Source organism: Lissotriton helveticus, chromosome 5_1 (genome assembly GCF_964261635.1).
Source record: "Lissotriton helveticus chromosome 5_1, aLisHel1.1, whole genome shotgun sequence".
NCBI classification, from domain to species: domain Eukaryota; kingdom Metazoa; phylum Chordata; class Amphibia; order Caudata; family Salamandridae; genus Lissotriton; species Lissotriton helveticus.
The window spans coordinates 609,013,496-609,031,195 of record NC_136065.1 but is presented as its reverse complement, the minus strand read 5'-3'; the positions used below and the strand labels follow the sequence as shown (position 1 = coordinate 609,031,195).

Here is a 17,700-nt window from a genome sequence, read left to right as displayed (position 1 = left end):
CAAAAATAGAGGGCCCGATATGGACCCGTCTCAGCACCTGCTTTTTAGAACTACTGGTGCTGAGCACCGGCAGGACCCGGCCCATTTAAAGCCCTGCATATCGCATTACGCAGTGATACTAACAACTGAGTGAAGTTGCGGAGGGTTTGCTAAATCTGGTTTGAAATATATTCCAACTGTCATGTTGCAGATGGTTTCTAGTGGATCCAGTACTGGTGCATTGGCTGATCACTTGCACTACCATGCAATGGATGGAGTGTGGTAAATGGCCATTGAATGGGACAATGCCCTGCCTCCTCACGGTCAGGACAAACTTTTAAAAGAAGCATTGAAAATGCAATAGGTCTCGCCTTTTATTAAGTTAAAGCCATATGCTTTGCTATACAATACCATTAGCAAAGCAAATGGCTTTAACGTAATCAAAAGCGAGACCTGTTGCATTTTCAATGCTTGTTTCTTCAGTGTTTCGTGCATCATTCAGTGCTTCTACTATTGGTAGTGGGGGCCGGGGGACACATTAAATCAGTTCCTTCCAATACAGTCAGAAATATTAGTCCCATTTTGTCCTCCTGTGAGTGAAGCTTGGGCTGCTGCTTCCAGTACTATAGTGTGCTGTCCGGTTTCTCTGGTTTACACTAACGCAGTGACCTGCCCTCTATAAGAAAAGGTGTTCGAATTTTGCCTGTGTCATGACTTTTCAATGTGTTTCATTGAAGGTTTTCACATTTACCCTCGCCTAGACCAGTATTCGTAAGGCTGTGGCCGTTCACTCATGAATCCCCCAGTATTCATCAGCGGTGTTTATTTTGTGCTGGTACATTTTCTGGAAATTGAAAAGGTGTCTACTCTCGCTAAGCATTCTAATCTCTGCCATTGTAAAACAAGGCCTCTTCTAAGTCTGTTTTTCAAACTGAAAAGTGTTAATTGATCATTTGCGCATTTTGTCATGAAAAAAGTACAAGACCCAATTCTATACTTCAGCTTGCCGCTCCTCTAGTATGAATGCTTTTTTTTTCTGCCCGCAGGTGTTGCAGTAGCATTATCTGTCCCTTCGGCTCAACGGTGAGGTGGTTCACGAACACCACTGGTCCAGATAACCGTCCAAAACGGCCACTCAGTGCTTATATCCGCTTTGTGAAGGAGAAACAGCCACTGTTAAAGAAACAGTACCCAGGTATGATGAAATAACAGGGTATTGGGTTAACAAGCAGACATGTAATGCAAAGTGTTAGCTTGTATGCTTGGGATCTTACTCAGCATTAAGTTTTTTTTGCTAAAGTATGGATTGGAGGGATGCATGGAACGAGGTATGGTGAGAGGGAGGGGCATAGGCCATTAGACTATTGCTAGAGCGGTTATCAGTTTAAATAAAATACAGTTTACCAGGAATCAGTTTAAATAAAATACAGTTTACCATTACACAAGCTGATCTCCCTCTGAGTCTTCTCTCTCTGGTCAATTGACCTTTGCCATTGTTTGAGAAGATCAGGAGCAATACATCACAATAACTATAATCGCAATTTCCATTCTCAGTTCAGTCAATAATTAGAGTTTAGAATGAGTTAAAGGGTTTTATTATAAATCTTTTAGTAAGTCATCTTTTATATCACCAGTAAATTTTAGTCATTAGACTCTAATTAGAAATCAATAAGAAATCTGTTAATCAATCATAAAAATGCTTTCAGCGTGTTTCATAAGGAAAAAATCCCTATTCTAAGAATCAGGCAAAACTAGATGTCAGTAAGAACCCATAAAGAGTCATAGTTTAGAGAGTGGTAAAAAGCATAAAGCTTAATTAATGGAGAAGTTCAGATATTCAAAAATCATTCACAGCAGAACTTCTCATACAAAGAGTTTCAAGAAATTCAGAGTCTCAGAGAAACGTGGACTAAAGGAGGGTAAAAAGGATCTGGGGAAGTCATAAAGACAGGTAGCATGGTATAATGGTCTGCGAAAGTGCGGACCAAAATTGGTTATCTACTCTAGGAACATGCATTATTATTATAAACAGTCAAACACAATGTTGCAGTTAATGTTGATCTTCTCATCCAGTCAGCTTTCGGTGTTCTCCTGGAAACAGGATCACTAGTCTTCTCAAAAAAGACAAAAGTCTACAGACAGCAATGTTAGTTTAGAAACTTAGATTTATCAGTTTTAGACTCCTGCGAAACATTTTTGTTTTCTAATCGTTTCTCCCATACTACAGTGCATGCCTAACGTGTTTCCCTAACAATAATCTATGTAAAATGTGAAACCTCTGTATTAACGAAAAGAAAACATTTAGTATAAATTCTGTTCATTTGAAAAAACAAGTAAGTTAAAATGTTAAGTTCATTTTTAAATGCTGCATTCTTAATGTGAGGTTTTCTTCATAATTATAAGTGACGATTTCTAATCATGTGTTAACAGTGGTCTTTGTGCAAGTAAAAACATTCTGCAATAATGCACCCACACCATCTATCACTTGTATTCTTAATGGGTACATTTTGGCTTCAAAGTTTTAAAACCCTAAGTCGTTCAAGATTCCGAAGAATGGTTTTGCCTTGTTTTGGAAGTTTGATAAATCATTTTTTTCTTGTCTTGTTTGGATCAAAAAGGTGTTTTACTTGGAAATGGCACAAGTAAGTCCAAACAAGAGGCACGGTCTGTCCTGTTTAATCCACGTAAGCAGTTTATCGAGCCAAAAGCTTTCTATGTTACCTAATCTTAACTGGCATTGAGCTTTATGCCGAGTGGCGAATCCACCCAGTGGTGAGAAAAAATGCTGAAGCATCTTGTCATAGAGATAAAATCTAGATACTACCTCTGGTTTACTACTGCGCTCCCAAAGTATACAGAACATGAACAGTAATACAGAATGTTAGAAGATTAAAGTCTAACTGGCACATGTCATAGTAATCATAATTGGAAATCGCACTATTTATTATTTTATTATTTTTGTCAGGGACTAGACATCAGTCCCAGGCACTTTGAAGAAATGTTTCGCCAGATGTTAAAAATGATGACACTCTCCCTGCCAAATACACATTTCTTAAGGCCGCAATGAATGAATGAATTGATATTCATATTATAAATGCAATCAGTGACGCCACTGCAGTAGGCCATAGCTGGCCCGTATACACCCCTAATACACTCAGTAGGGATACTGGAAGTTAGCAAAGCATTTTGTGACTGTAAATTCCACAAAATCAGGCACAAACAATCTGTATCATCTGTCAAATTTACCCTCTTCACTAAGTGCATTTATAAGGTGCACACTACCTACTTTCTTCCCTCTACTCACTTACCCACATCCTTTCCGTCCTACACATCGTGGCCTAGAAGACCTCTAAACCTGCTGCCTTTAAATCACTTTCCTCATTATTGCCTTGTGTCAATGCTCACCTTGTCCTTTGGCACTATACCTCTACTTGAGGGAGACACTATTACGCTACTCTCTTACTACCGACCAATATATGATACTCGTTGGGTCACTGATGCACCCTCCCGCTGCCCCCACTCAGTGCTCTCTCTATACTAAAACACTGTTATAAGCCTTCCACACACCCAAAGTGTACCTGAACACCTCTGTAGTGGGATCAATGACTTATGCCGTCTTATATTACTTGTTTACCTGACTGTATATTGATATGTTTTATGTATGTTATTATTATCCTTTCATGTTAGTGACTACTACATTGCTCCCATTACCTCTGTTCATTCCTTCTGCCCCTACCCTGTCATTGTGAAGCGCTCTGATATCTGTAAGGATCTTGTTCGCGCTATATAAAACTTTGAATAAATAAATAAATAAAATTGGAAATATTTATGTTTGAAAACTGTCATTATACAACTACATGTACTTTCAGGCCTATTAGCCGGGCTTCAGATCCTGCGCCTGAATAGTGAGGACTTTAATAGTAATTATTTTGTTTTTCATTTGGACACTGAGGTCCTCCTCATAATTTGGCTGGACATTGGTGTCCTTGGGCCGTAGGGCACGGGCACCTCCCCTCCTGAAATAGAGAATTACTGCTCAGATGTGGAGTTACTGGGTCCTTTAATAGGCAATTTTCCCGCATCTCTGCAAAAAGAATGCTGACCATGCCACCTTCTGTGAGCAACATACACAAAAATTGCCCCCACCTCAATGAGTTACTCTTTGGGGACTAAATAACCAAAGCAATTGGATCTAGTCCAGTATATTTATTTATACCTTTTTTTTGGAATATTATTAAAAGATTTTTGAATGGCAAAGAAAGAAAACACAATGCACAAAATCACAAACAAATTATAAACAATTTACAAAAAATTTTTCAACAGTTAACAATACATACTCTCAAAATATACGAAAGAAAAACATCAAGTGTTACATCCAACAAAACAATTCACAATGCAATATCACAGTTTTTGCAATGTATTAAACCATTTCATAATCAAAACGAGATTATTTTCATGAAGAAGGCCGATTCAGTTATAAGAGCGCACAAGCATGTGACAATTCTATTTTTCAACACGCTAATTGTTGTAATTAGATCTTGCTGGATTTGCCGACGCGTTTCAAGTTCGGACCAGGAGTGTCCAAACTCTCATCAGGGCTCTATTAATTCTCTGGATGCTTCAAAGAAGTTGACCTGTGTGGGTTTCTATTCCAGGACTCAGTCCGTATTTCATATGTCAACAGTGAACATTTTACGCAAAAATAATCTCAATTTAATCTTGCAGAATGAGGAGGCGGCGTGGTAGTATCTTTACTCGATTTCAATCCTGTAATGTGCGTCAGTGTGGGAAAACGTTCTCTTTCCGTGGATCGCTCTATCATATATCTGTAACTTTATTTGACAGAATGCCACCGGACGCTCACCACTTCACGGCCCCAGCCGGGGCTGTTGACCGTCGGGCACTTCTTTTCTTTTGTGTCTAAATGCCTTCCAAAAGCCTCTTCCGTTAGCCTCGCTCCTCATACAGATGCTGTTCGTTTGTGACAAACGAACAGCATCTGTATGTGGAGCACCGTTCGCTTGCAGTACAAGCACACCCTCGTGAAGAATAACGGAAGAGGCTTTTGGAAGGCATTTAGACACAAAAGAAAAGACGTGCCCGACGGTCAACAGCCGTGAAGTGGTGAGCGTCCGGTGGCATTCTGTCAAATAAAGTTACAGATATATGATAGAGCGATCCACGGAAAGAGAACGTTTTCCCACACTGACGCACATTACAGGATTGAAATCGAGTAAAGATACTACCACGCCGCCTCCTCATTCTGCAAGATTAAATTGGGATTATTTTTGCGTAAAATGTTCACTGTTGACATATGAAATACGGACTGAGTCCTGGAATAGAAACCCACACAGGTCAACTTCTTTGAAGCATCCAGAGAATTAATAGAGCCCTGATGAGAGTTTGGACACTCCTGGTCCGAACTTGAAACGCGTCGGCAAATCCAGCAAGAGCTAATTACAACAATTAGCGTGTTGAAAAATAGAATTGTCACATGCTTGTGCGCTCTTATAACTGAATCGGCCTTCTGCATGAAAATAATCTCGTTTTGATTATGAAATGGTTTAATACATTGCAAAAACTGTGATATTGCATTGTGAATTGTTTTGTTGGATGTAACGCTTGATGTTTTTCTTTCGTATATTTTGAGAGTATGTATTGTTAACTGTTGAAAAAAAAATTGTAAATTGTTTATAATTTGTTTGTGATTTTGTGCATTGTGTTTTCTTTCTTTGCCATTCAAAAATCTTTTAATAATATTCCAAAAAAAAGGTATAAATAAATATACTGGACTAGATCCAATTGCTTTGGTTATTTAGTCCCCAAAGAGTAACTCATTGAGGTGGGGGCAATTTTTGTGTATGTTGCTTATTAGGGTCTAGCCCTCCCTCAGTCCCACTAAGGACCTATCTCCTTTCAGGACCTTCTGTGAGCAGGCAGAACGGGATTTGAAGGGTAGTGCAGAGATTCAGTGTTTTAGGCACGCTCCTGCCTGTCTAGGGGAGAATTAGCAGCTGTTGCATTGCATAGTGTGCTCGGGCTGGGTAAATCTGCTTTTCGCATCACTGCATCAAATGCACCAGTGACTTGTGCTATTTCAACTGGCATTATCACTCTGGGTGAAATAGTCATGGGTCCCACTTAATACTCGTAGTCCCAGATAAGAAATATCAAATACACACAAATGCTTTGGCTATTGGCCATTGTAAATTTATATTAACGTGTAAAGTTTATACCCGCCTCTCCTCACTACATGACTGTTGGCAGGCCTTGCCTTCCACTTCCCTACTCAAAGTAGTCTAGAACTCAGTGTGACTTGAACTTTACATACACACTTAAGAAAAACTACTGTGCATATGCAACAATGTTTATGAAATGGTTGTATGATGGAACAACGCAAGCCATTACCACGCCATCATTGCAACAAATGTATCTTTACCACGCATGCCTTTACTATGAATATGCCTTGTTGTAAAGGCATGTATGCTTGAGGCATGTGCGTGGTAAATAATTTCAGGTAAGTATAATATAAACCTCTCCCTCCACCTACCCCCTCCTCTTTCCCCCTCTTCACCCAAATACCCACCCTAAAATTACTCTTGCCACCCAAAAACTCACACCCATCCTACAAATAGCCTTTCCACCCAACAACACATACCACCCTTAACCCTAATATATACATTCCTTCTTGCTAAGGCGAGACAGTTGGCAATCCAGATGGTGTGCCGCATAGATAATTCCTTTATTCACATCGTCTTTCCAAATATATATAGGTATATCTTTATATGTGTATGTGTGTATATATATATTCCACGGTTGTTTTCTTTATGCAAAGAAACAAGGGAACACAGCGGGGCTGGGCGAGATCGCTTCTTCAGAGCCTGGCATGACACGTTTCGGCGAAGCCTTCCTCAAATGCCTCTGGTGCTGTTGCACTCCATTTAAAAACAGTAGTGTTTGCCCTTCCCCTAAAGTAGCGTGGGACACACCTGTGTCGCATTCCTTCCAAGACACTCCCACTGTTGGTGTTCAAGACTGCATTTACCAGCATGCAGTTGGTTCTCAGCGTGAAAGTGTGGTTCAGTCAGCCTGAGTTGTTATGCTTCACAGTTGAAGGGCTGACATCGGCCGCGGCACAGGTTGGGAACCGGCACTTGTGCTGGACAGAAACTGTCTCCTGAAGCCCTCTCTTCGTACCGCCCGCATCCCCGTCAGCAGTGTGTCTGGAGACGCCAATTGAAGTAGCGACGTCTCTCCAATATATATATATATATATATATATATATATATATATATATATATATATATATATATATTCACTGAAAAAAACATAGGTTTCAGACAAGTTATAGTTGGGAATTAGCATTTTAAAAACCTTAGAAATTCATTGAAAAAAACCATAGATTTCAGGGCTGTTATAGTTAGCTGGACACTTCACCCGTACAAAACCATTGAAATTCCTCCGTTCTAGTTAGTTCTACTAACTATAACTCGCTCGCCCGCAATCCACTGATGATGATGTCACATATTGCATCATTCATAACATGGTCAGTAACATTACTGATGACATCTCAAATGACATCACTGATGACATCATCCAGTGAATGTGGTTTGGTTCGATATTTAAATATCTATTATATATACATATAGTGTATATATAGCAATCTGCATTGAAGAATGAGTGAATATATAATTATCTAGATGGAGGATTATGTAGCAGTGTGATTGACTGGTTAAGTGACTAATTTATTGTGTCTTACTAAATATATTAGATAATGACTAAACTGTGTGAAAATCTGTATTACTCTCAGTTGTGTAAACTGCTGCATCAGTTGATTACTAGCTACATAAAGTATATATTAGATCATGATTAGTTAGGTAAGTATTCGTATGGGACAGTGAATGTGTGTGTGGGGGGTGTGTGACGGTGCAAAGATTTATGAATAGTTTATTCACTAGGTATATGAGGTTAAGAGAGCATGTGGAAACAGTTGTTTGGGTGAGTGAGTATGTTTGACTGTTAATGAGCAAATATATATCTTAGTGATACTTGTGCAACGAAGTAGAAAAAATAAAAGGCAGTGTATGTGACAGTTGTATATTAAAAACTATACATAAGTCAGTGATTGTGTAAATGACTGTATACTTGTAATAGTGATTTTATAAGACACTAAGTATGAGTAACTATCTGTATAAATAAATGAAGTACTGTTTGTATAAGTGTGTAGCTGAGTAAATGTAAGTGTGATCAATAGTTTACATAATTGAGTAGGATGACTGTATAAGTGAGTAGGATGTGTGCTGGTGTGTCAATGTCGATATAGGTGTATAAGTGCATTTGATAGTGTTCTATTGATTTGTAGCATCGTGTATGAGTCAATTTATGGATGAGTGTTTGGAAGTGTGTGTAGACCTAGGAATCACTGAGTGGGTTTTTAGAAACTTGTATTGGTATGTCAATGGTTTAAAAAATGGTACTTTGTATTTTATACTGATTGATTAAAGGTTATACTACTGTGTGATAAGGTGTATCAGATTGTCACATGGATGATGTCGCCCACCCAAAGCGTACCTTTCTCGATTACCGCCCGGAACCTAGCCTCCATTTTAGGAATGTTGAGAAGGATCCGCGTAGGGTGTGCGACGGGTGTGCGACGGGTGTGTATTTTCGTGCATGATCGCTATGCCACCGGTACGTGACTCCAGGTGCATATGCGACACATGCGCATGACTTTACACGCAGCTCGCGCGCTTCCGCGTGACGTCATATACGTGTTCGCGGTGGGTGCGCGATTCCCGCGAAATGTTTAAATGTCTGAAATGATATATATGTATTTAATATACATATTAGGGCTCATTATCTAAGCTAATCATAAAAATTATATATTTTTACTTTTAATAAGCTTATATTGCTTTTAAGCGCAATTTCGCGAAGTCGCATTGGGTACGTGCTTACCGTGCGCACGGTGCGCGGACCCCATGTGACCTGAAAAAAAAAAGATTCGATTGGTTCGTAACATTTTAACATTTCCCATTGTAACTTTTGAAGGACCCCACCCATTTCAATCATTCTTCTTAGAGCTTCTTTGGAGACACATCTCTCCCCTGAGAAGAACTTTTTTTGGATCATTTCTTTTGTTATATTTTCCAAATTTTTGACACAATATCTTCAGGACAGCAGCCAGCACAAGCATCTGACCATTCTTCAGAAGAAGAATTTGTTGCTGAACCTCCATGTCCTCCGAGACCTACATCGGTGGTGTGGAAGGTTTTTACATTCCCTGAAGGGCAAAAAAAAGGCGAATGCCACGAAGGTCACTGTTAGAAGGGGCAGTCTCCGAGGGCCAGGTTATGCTCACCCGGTCACCCCAAGACCCACCTCTCCTACAGATCTTGCTGAGTCTTGTTGTGAGGTCCTCACCGGGGAGGACTTCGAGCCTAGGATCGTACACACGGAGCCCACACCATACCTACGAACAGACACCACGCCGTTGGATTCTAGTATTAAGTTCTTTATATAAGGGATAAAAGAAGGAAGCACTCTTATTTACACAGTGATCGAAGGACCACAAGGTCTTGGAGGGTTCGGAAAGGGGGAAGCGGGACTGTCTTTTAGTCTCAGGGCCGGTACGAGGCGTATCCAACACACAGCTCTCAATCCTCGAGCTGGGGGATACGGAAGATGGTGGTCGTACTGGCTGCTTCACTTACGTTGAGTCGGCTCGGTCGTGATGGTGGTCTCGAGGGTCCAGCCGGACCAGAGTACTCCCCGAGCCGCGACGAGGTCAGCAGGGCTTGATCTGGAGAAGTTCGGGAGGAGCCGCGACAGCGTCAGCAGGGCTCCGATGGTTATAGTTCAGCTTGAGCCGCGACAGCGTCAGCAGGGCTCCGATGGTTATAGTTCAGCTTGAGCCGCGACAGCGTCAGCAGGGCTCCGATGGTTACAGTTCAGCTTGAGCCGCGACAGCGTCAGCAGGGCTCAGATGGTTACAGTTCAGCTTGAGCCGCGACAGCGTCAGCAGGGCTCCGGTGTTCCAGATGAGTTCTGCCTAGGGTCAGCCGCGATCAGATCAGCAGGCTTCAGGTCCAAGATACAACTGCCCGCTAGTTGTCGGGCGGGCCCAGATATAATCCAGGGGCTCTTTGAAGTCCGGACCCTCGCAGGCGGAGGTCTCAAGCCCTGGGGGCTGGTCGTCGGTGAGGTCCGGCGGTTGGCTCTTTGATCCTTTGAGAAATGGTTCCGGGAATTCCCAGACGCCCAGCAGGTCTGGAGCCAGCACTCCGGGAGGCCAAAGGTGCGATCAAAATGGCCCACAGGGGAGGGCCAAAGGTGTGACAGATACCAGTCTCTCAGGGGAGGCCGGAGGTGCCATCGAAACTGCCTGGCTTATCACACTCGGGGAGCCCTTTACCCCCAGCCGGGACTGGCGCGCCTTTGGAGTCTGGGTTTCGCTGGGGCCGGGGTCACGCTAGGCCCAGGGAGACAGGGATCTCGGGAAGGGACAATGGCTGCCGGGCCTTGTGGGGCATGCAAGGTTAGGTGCTCGGAGCCGGGAGCAGGACGGGGACAGGCGGACTTGGTCGTGGGTTACGGGGGGCTCGGGCTTATCGGGGGAGAGACGACCAGGCTTCAGGGTGCAGGCTGCTCTTAGGGAGTGGTGGGACAGGCGCGAACCACGCTACGAGGCCGGGTCCAACACGCGTCCCCCCCCCCCCAGCTGAAGGCGGGGAGAACTACCCATCCTCTTGGGGGTTCTCTTCGCTGAGGCGGAAGAATCGGGACAGGCCGTCTGCGTTGGCGTGGTCAACACCAGGCCGGTGCTCAACAGTGAAGTCCATCCCCTGGAGGGAGATGGACCAGCGCAGCAATTTGGGATTCTCCCCTCTCATCTGCATTAGCCACCGGAGAGGTCGGTGGTCGGTTTGAACCCGGAAGTGAGTACCGAACAGGTAGGGCCTCAGGTTCTTCAGGGCCCAAACCACCGCGAGGGCTTCCCGCTCGATGGTGCTCCACCTTTGTTCACGAGGGAGCAGCCTCCGGCTAATGAACGCCACTGGCTGATCCAGGCCGTTCTCGTTCACCTGGGACAGAACTGCTCCGATGCCATGCTCGGACGCGTCCGTCTGGACTACAAACTCTCGGGAGTAGTCGGGGGCTTGTAAGACTGGTGCCGTACACATGGCATCTTTCAAGGTTCGAACGCCTCTTGGCAGGCGGGGGTCCAGCTGACCTTTTTTCGGCTGATTTTTTGGAGGTTAACTCCGTGAGGGGGGTCACAATGCTGCCGTACCCCTTTATGAATCTTCGGTAGTACCCCGTGAGTCCTAGGAATGCCCGCACTTCCGTCTGGGTCGTGGGGGCCTCCCAGGCCACGATTGCATCGATCTTGGGCTGGAGGGGGGCTACGAGGCCGCTTCCGACCTGGTGCCCGAGGTAGATTACGGACCCTTGTCCGATCTGGCACTTGCTTGCCTTAATGGTGAGACCAGCCCTTCTCAGGGCGGTCAGCACCGCCCACAGGTGCTGGAGGTGCTCGGGCCAGTGGGAACTGTAGACTGCAATATCGTCCAGATATTCAGCGCTGAACTCTTCCAACCCAGCCAGTACCTGGTTCACCAGCCTCTGGAAGGTGGCAGGGGCGTTCTTCATTCAGAAAGGCATCACTCGGAAATGGTAGTGACCATCCGGGGTGGAAAAGGCGGACCTCTCTCGGGCCCCTTCGGTGAGGGCGATCTGCCAGTATCCGCTGGTCAGGTCGAAGGTACTGAGGAAGCGAGCCGCCCCGAGGCGATCAATAAGTTCGTCTGCTCGGGGGATGGGATGAGCATCGGTTCTGGTGACTGCGTTGAGCCCGTGGTAGTCGACGCAGAACCTCAGCTCGGGAACAGCACCGGGGGCGGCTGCCTTCGGAACCAGGACCACGGGGCTAGCACATGGGCTGTCAGAGGCTTCGACCACCCCGAGAGCTAGCATCTTTGATACCTCGGCCTTGATGCAGGCCCGGACCCGGTCGGGGACGCGGTAGGCTCGGTGCCGTACCGGGGGACTGTCCCCGGTGTCCACGCCGTGGACGCACCAGCTGGTGACGCTGGGGGTGAGGGAGAAGAGGTCCGAGAACTGTCCCAGTAACTGGCGACAATCCTCGCGCTGCTCGGGAGAGAGGGAGGAGGAGAGACTCACTCCCTCTACGGAGCCGTCTTTCTCTCTGGTACACAGGAGATCGGGGAGAGGCTCCGTTTCTTCCTCTTCCCCGTCGTCCGTGGCGAGGAGCAAGCTCAACTCGGACCGGGCGAAGTGGGGCTTGAGGCGGTTCACGTGAAGGACCCGCAAGGGGTTCCTGGGGGACTCTACATCGATGAGGTAGGTCACCTGACTCTTGCGCTCTACCACCTTGAAGGGCCCTGTCCACTTGTCTTGCAGGGCACAGGGCTCCACGGGGGCCATCACCCAGACCTGCTGTCCGGATTGAAACTCGACCAGAGTGGCATTCTGGTCTTACCACCGTTTCATCTCTTCCTGACTAGCCTCGAAGTTGGCCTCGGCCAGTTCTCGGAACTTACTAGTCTGGTTCCGGAGGGCCAGGATGTATCGAAACACATCCAGAGGGGGCTCTGGGGCCGCCATCTCCCAACCTTCCTTGACCAGGCTAAGGGGTCCCCTGACGGGGTGCCCGTAGAGGAGCTCGAAGGGGCTGAACCCCAGGGACTTCTGGGGGACTTCGCGGTATGCGAAGAGGAGACAGGGAAGGAGGACGTCCCACTTACGTCTCAGGGGCTCTTCGAGACCCATGATCATTCCCTTGAGGGTCCGGTTGAATCGTTCCACCAGACCGTTACCCTGGGGGTGATATGGGGTGGTGAATTTGTACGTCACCCCACATTGTTGCCAGAGGGACTTCATGTATTTCGCGATGAAGTTGGTCCCTCGGTCGCTGACGACTTCTCGGGGGAATCCCACCCGAGAGAAGATCCCCATGAGGGCCCGTCCCACTACGGGGGCCCTCACCGTTCGGAGGGGAATGGCTTCGGGGTAGCGGGTGGCATGGTCCACCAGGACAAGGATAAAGCGGTGGCCCAAGGAGGTCCGGGGGTCGAGGGGGCCCACGATGTCGATTCCCACCCTTTCAAAGGGGGTACTGACCACGGGGAAGGGTTGGAGGGTGGCCTTGCGGCTCCCGCCGCTCTTTCCACTAGACTGACACGTGGGGCAGGACTTGCAGTGGGCCTCCACATCAGAGCGCATGCCCGGCCAGTAGAAGTGTGTGACTAGGCGGTGATACGTTTTGTCTTGCCCCAAGTGTCCCGCCAGGGGCACATCATGGGCCAGGTTCAGGAGGAAGCCGCGGAAGCGTAGGGGTACTACCAGCACTCGGGCCGACCCTAGCTCGGCCGATTTTTGTTCGCTGTACAAGAGGCCGTTTTCCCAATAGACAAAGTGGGAGCCGGACTGGTCACCGGCGGCCTGGGCGGCGGCCTGCTGCCGCGGCCCGACCAAGGACGGACAGGAGGTCTGTTCTAGGCAGAAGTCTTCTCGGGATGGTCCTCCTTCCTGGCGCCACTGGGCCAGCTCAGGAAGGTCGTCCAAGCTCGGGGTCGGTTCGACGCCAGGACCGAGGGGACCTGCGTCGGGGGGGGGGAGCTCTCCCCAGATAACAGCTCAGGGGTCTCAGAGGATTCAGGGACCTCGGGGTCCTTGGGGATAGCCGGTGCTGCCTCGGGAGTTGCCCCTCGGACGGTCATCGACCGGGTGTTCACACAGGCCCATTTGGGTAGGCCCACCATCTCCAGGTGGGTCCTCTTCTCAACCCGCTGCCATGGGGAGCTCTCTAGGTCGTTGCCGAGCAGGCAGTCTACGGGCATGTCTGAGCAGACCGCCACTCGTAACTCTCCGGAGACGCCCCCCCATTCGAACGGGACTTGGGCTATCCGGCAGGTGCGGACGGAGTTATCAGCTGCGATCACCCTGCAGGAGATGAGGGGAACAATCTGGGCTTCGGTGACTAGGTGGCGTTTGACTGCGGTGATACTGGCCCCGGTGTCCCGGAGCGCCCCTATGTGGTGGCCATTGACAGTCACCTGCTGTCAGTATTTCTCGGTGTTGTCGGGTAGGGGGGCTCCTGGGACCATCTCCCTATCACCCAGGGAGACTAACATCATAGCTGCGGGGTCAGCTCCCTCGAACTCCTCTTCTCCCTCTTCTAGGGCTACTGAGGTGATGTGGCGCACTGGGGGCCCTGCAGCGGCCGGCTTCTTAAATAAAGGGCAGCGGGGGTCATTGGCATAGTGCCCTGGTTGCTGGCAATGGAAGCAGGCTTGGCTGACTCTGGGCTCTGGCTTGGCTGGGGGGAACCCTGCGCGCGCTGTGGGAGGTGAGGTGCCGGGCTGGTTTCTGGGGGGACTGCGTGGGGACCCTATCTGGGATCCCCTCTGTCTATTCTGACCCCCCCCCTCCCCTCGGGCGGGATGGTCCTTGTTCGTTTTGGCCAGAGTCTCCCCCGGGCCCCCGGGGTACTCTGGTGCTCACCCAGCGATCGGCCTCGACGGCCAGTTTCCGGGGGTCAGCCAACTTGCTGTCCAGGAGGTGCTGTCGGAGTTCCACAAAGCAGTACAGAGACAAATGTTCGTAGGCAATAAGGTCAATGAGCCCCTCGAAGGTGGACACCTTTCTGCCCTTGATCCACCCTTCCAGGGCCCGACTGTAGAAGTTGACATATTCTACCCATGTGATGCCGGGGATCTTCTTGCATTCTCTGAAGCGTTGGCGGTACATTTCAGGGGTGAGACCGTACCTTGTGAGGAGGGCTTCTTTCATGTGGCTGTAGGAGGTCTGTTCGGCAGATGGTAGGTCGAGTAGGGTGTCTCTCCCTTCACTCAAGAATCGACCCCACAGCCTGGCTCCCCAATCTTTCTGCGGAACTCGGTGAGAGGTCATGGCGACCTCGTAGGCCTTGAACCATTGCTGGATATCATCGTTCTTATAATATTCTTTGACCACATCCTTGGGAATATGGACCTTGGGTTCCACCGGGGGAACGGACTCTCGGGTTGCCGATGTTCTGTTGTCTTCGGTCCGGGCCTTTAGTTCGATCTCCTTCATGCTGCGCTCGTGCTCCAGCTGGAGTCTTTTCCCTTCGTGTTCTCTCTGGAGTTTCTTCTCATCCAGTTCTCTCTGGAGCTTCTTCTCCTCCAGTTCTCCCTGCAGCCGCAGCTGCTCGATGGCTAGTTTTTTCTCGGCCAGTTTGAGTTCTCCTTCCATTTTCAGACGGGCTAGTTCCAGCTCGTGGTTTCGGTTGCGTTCTCGGTCGGTCATCTCCTCTCGAGACAGACCTCTCTCCATGCTGTGAGTCCGCGTCGGGGACTCTGCTCTTTCTTGCTCTGGGGCGTGGGTTTCGGTCAGGGGTGCTCCCTCTCCACCGTCTTCTGTCGGCGGGGGAGGTTGTGCTCCGGCCTCCACCCAGGTTGTCAGGGCTTGATGAAAGTCTTCTTTGGTGTTCAATCCTGTTGTCGGGATGTGGAGATCTTTGCAGAATTGCTTCATTTGCCGGTGCGTATAGTCCTTCAGGAGCTCCACCCGGAAGGTAGTCTCATCTTCCGTGATGCTCATGGTTGTTTTTCTTTGTTCGGGTAGTGTGTCAGTACTGTACGATCCCTAGACGTAGGTTCTTATCGCGACGCTGCCACCAATGTTAGAAGGGGCAGTCTCCGAGGGCTAGGTTATGCTCACCCGGTCACCCCAAGACCCACCTCTCCTACAGATCTTGCCGAGTCTTGTTGTGAGGTCCTCACCGGGGAGGACTTCGAGCCTAGGATCGTACACACGGAGCCCACACCATACCTACGAACAGACACCACGCCGTTGGATTCTAGTATTAAGTTCTTTATATAAGGGATATATTTACACAGTGATCGAAGGACCACAAGGTCTTGGAGGGTTCGGAAAGGGGGAAGCGGGACAGTCTTTTAGTCTCAGGGCCGGTACGAGGCGTATCCAACGCACAGCTCTCAATCCTCGAGCTGGGGGATACGGAAGATTGTGGTCGTACTGGCTGCTTCACTTACGTCGAGTCGGCTCGGTCGTGATGGTGGTCTCGAGGGTCCAGCCGGACCAGAGTACTCCTCGAGCCCCGACGAGGTCAGCAGGGCTTGATCTGGAGAAGTTCGGGAGGAGCCGCGACAGCGTCAGCAGGGCTCCGATGGTTATAGTTCAGCTTGAGCCGTGACAGCGTCAGCAGGGCTCCGATGGTTATAGTTCAGCTTGAGCCGCGACAGCGTCAGCAGGGCTCCGATGGTTACAAGATCAGCTTGAGCCGCGACAGCGTCAGCAGGGCTCCGATGGTTACAAGATCAGCTTGAGCCGCGACAGCGTCAGCAGGGCTCCGATGGTTACAGTTCAGCTTGAGCCGCGACACCGTCAGCAGGGCTCCGATGGTTACAGTTCAGCTTGAGCCGCGACAGCGTCAGCAGGGCTCCGGTGTTCCAGATGAGTTCTGCCTAGGGTCAGCCGCGATCAGATCAGCAGGCTTCAGGTCCAAGATACAACTGCCCGCTAGTTGTCGGGCGGGCCCAGATATAATCCAGGGGCTCTTTGAAGTCCGGACCCTCGCAGGCGGAGGTCTCAAGCCCTGGGGGCTGGTCGTCGGCGAGGTCCGGCGGTTGGCTCTTTGATCCTTTGAGAAATGGTTCCGGGAATTCCGAGACGCCCAGCAGGTCTGGAGCCAGCACTCCGGGAGGCCAAAGGTGCGATCGAAAATGGCCCACAGGGGAGGGCCAAAGGTGTGACAGATACCAGTCTCTCAGGGGAGGCCGGAGGTGCCATCGAAACTGCCTGGCTTATCACACTCGGGGAGCCCTTTACCCCCAGCCGGGACTGGCGTGCCTTTGGAGTCTGGGTTTCGCTGGGGCCGGGGTCACGCTAGGCCCAGGGAGACAGGGATCTCGGGAAGGGACAATGGCTGCCGGGCCTTGTGGGGCATGCAAGGTTAGGTGCTCAGAGCCGGGAGCGGGACGGGGACAGGCGGACCTGGTCGTGGGTTACGGGGGGCTCGGGCTTATCGGGGGAGAGACGACCAGGCTTCAGGGTGCAGGCTGCTCTTAGGGAGTGGTGGGACAGGCGCAAACCACGCCACGAGGCCGGGTCCAACAGTCACCTGCAGAATTTGTGATGAGGTTCTATCGAGAGGCATTCTCAATAATAAGTATTCCTGCGGTACTGCTAGTATGTACAAGCATCTGAAGTCTCTGCACCCTGTCAATCTGGCTCGGGAGGAGTGCAGGAGATTTCAAAACAACCCTCCACCTGCAGTGCCTAGTACTTCTGGCACTTTGTCATCACCAGCACGTCCGGACATACGTCCAGAATTTGTGCAACTCAAAATCCACTGCATCAAGTGCAACTAACTTCTCAGCTACAGAAAGCAGTCTGTGGACTTATTCTGCACAGCGCAAAGAAACCATTGCTGTTAAACTTTTTTTTTTCTTTCTGGGCTGTTAATTCCTGAAGTTGACTTTTTTTTGTCCTTTTTTCTTTTGGAAAAAAAGCAACAATAAAATCACAAAATCGTTCAATAAACTACAAAAAAATATAAAACAAAAAAAAGTAATTTTCAGAACTAACTTCTCTGGTTAAAAAAGAGCTATATTTATATGATAGTGTGTGAAAGTTTGGTTGAATGTATGCATAGTGCATAAATTGACTGAAAGAATGCACTAGTAGTGTATGGT

General features: G+C 48.5%; 1 protein-coding gene across 1 annotated transcript in view; it reads left to right on the top strand.

Annotated features, from left to right (window-relative positions):
• TFAM (transcription factor A, mitochondrial) overlaps nucleotides 1-17,700 on the top strand; it is a 183,584-nt gene that overhangs the window by 31,121 nt on the left and 134,763 nt on the right. The window contains exon 2 of the mRNA XM_078642971.1: nucleotides 1,026-1,174. Coding sequence (XP_078499097.1) covers nucleotides 1,026-1,174 — 149 coding nt within the window. The remainder of the gene's footprint in view (nucleotides 1-1,025; nucleotides 1,175-17,700) is intronic.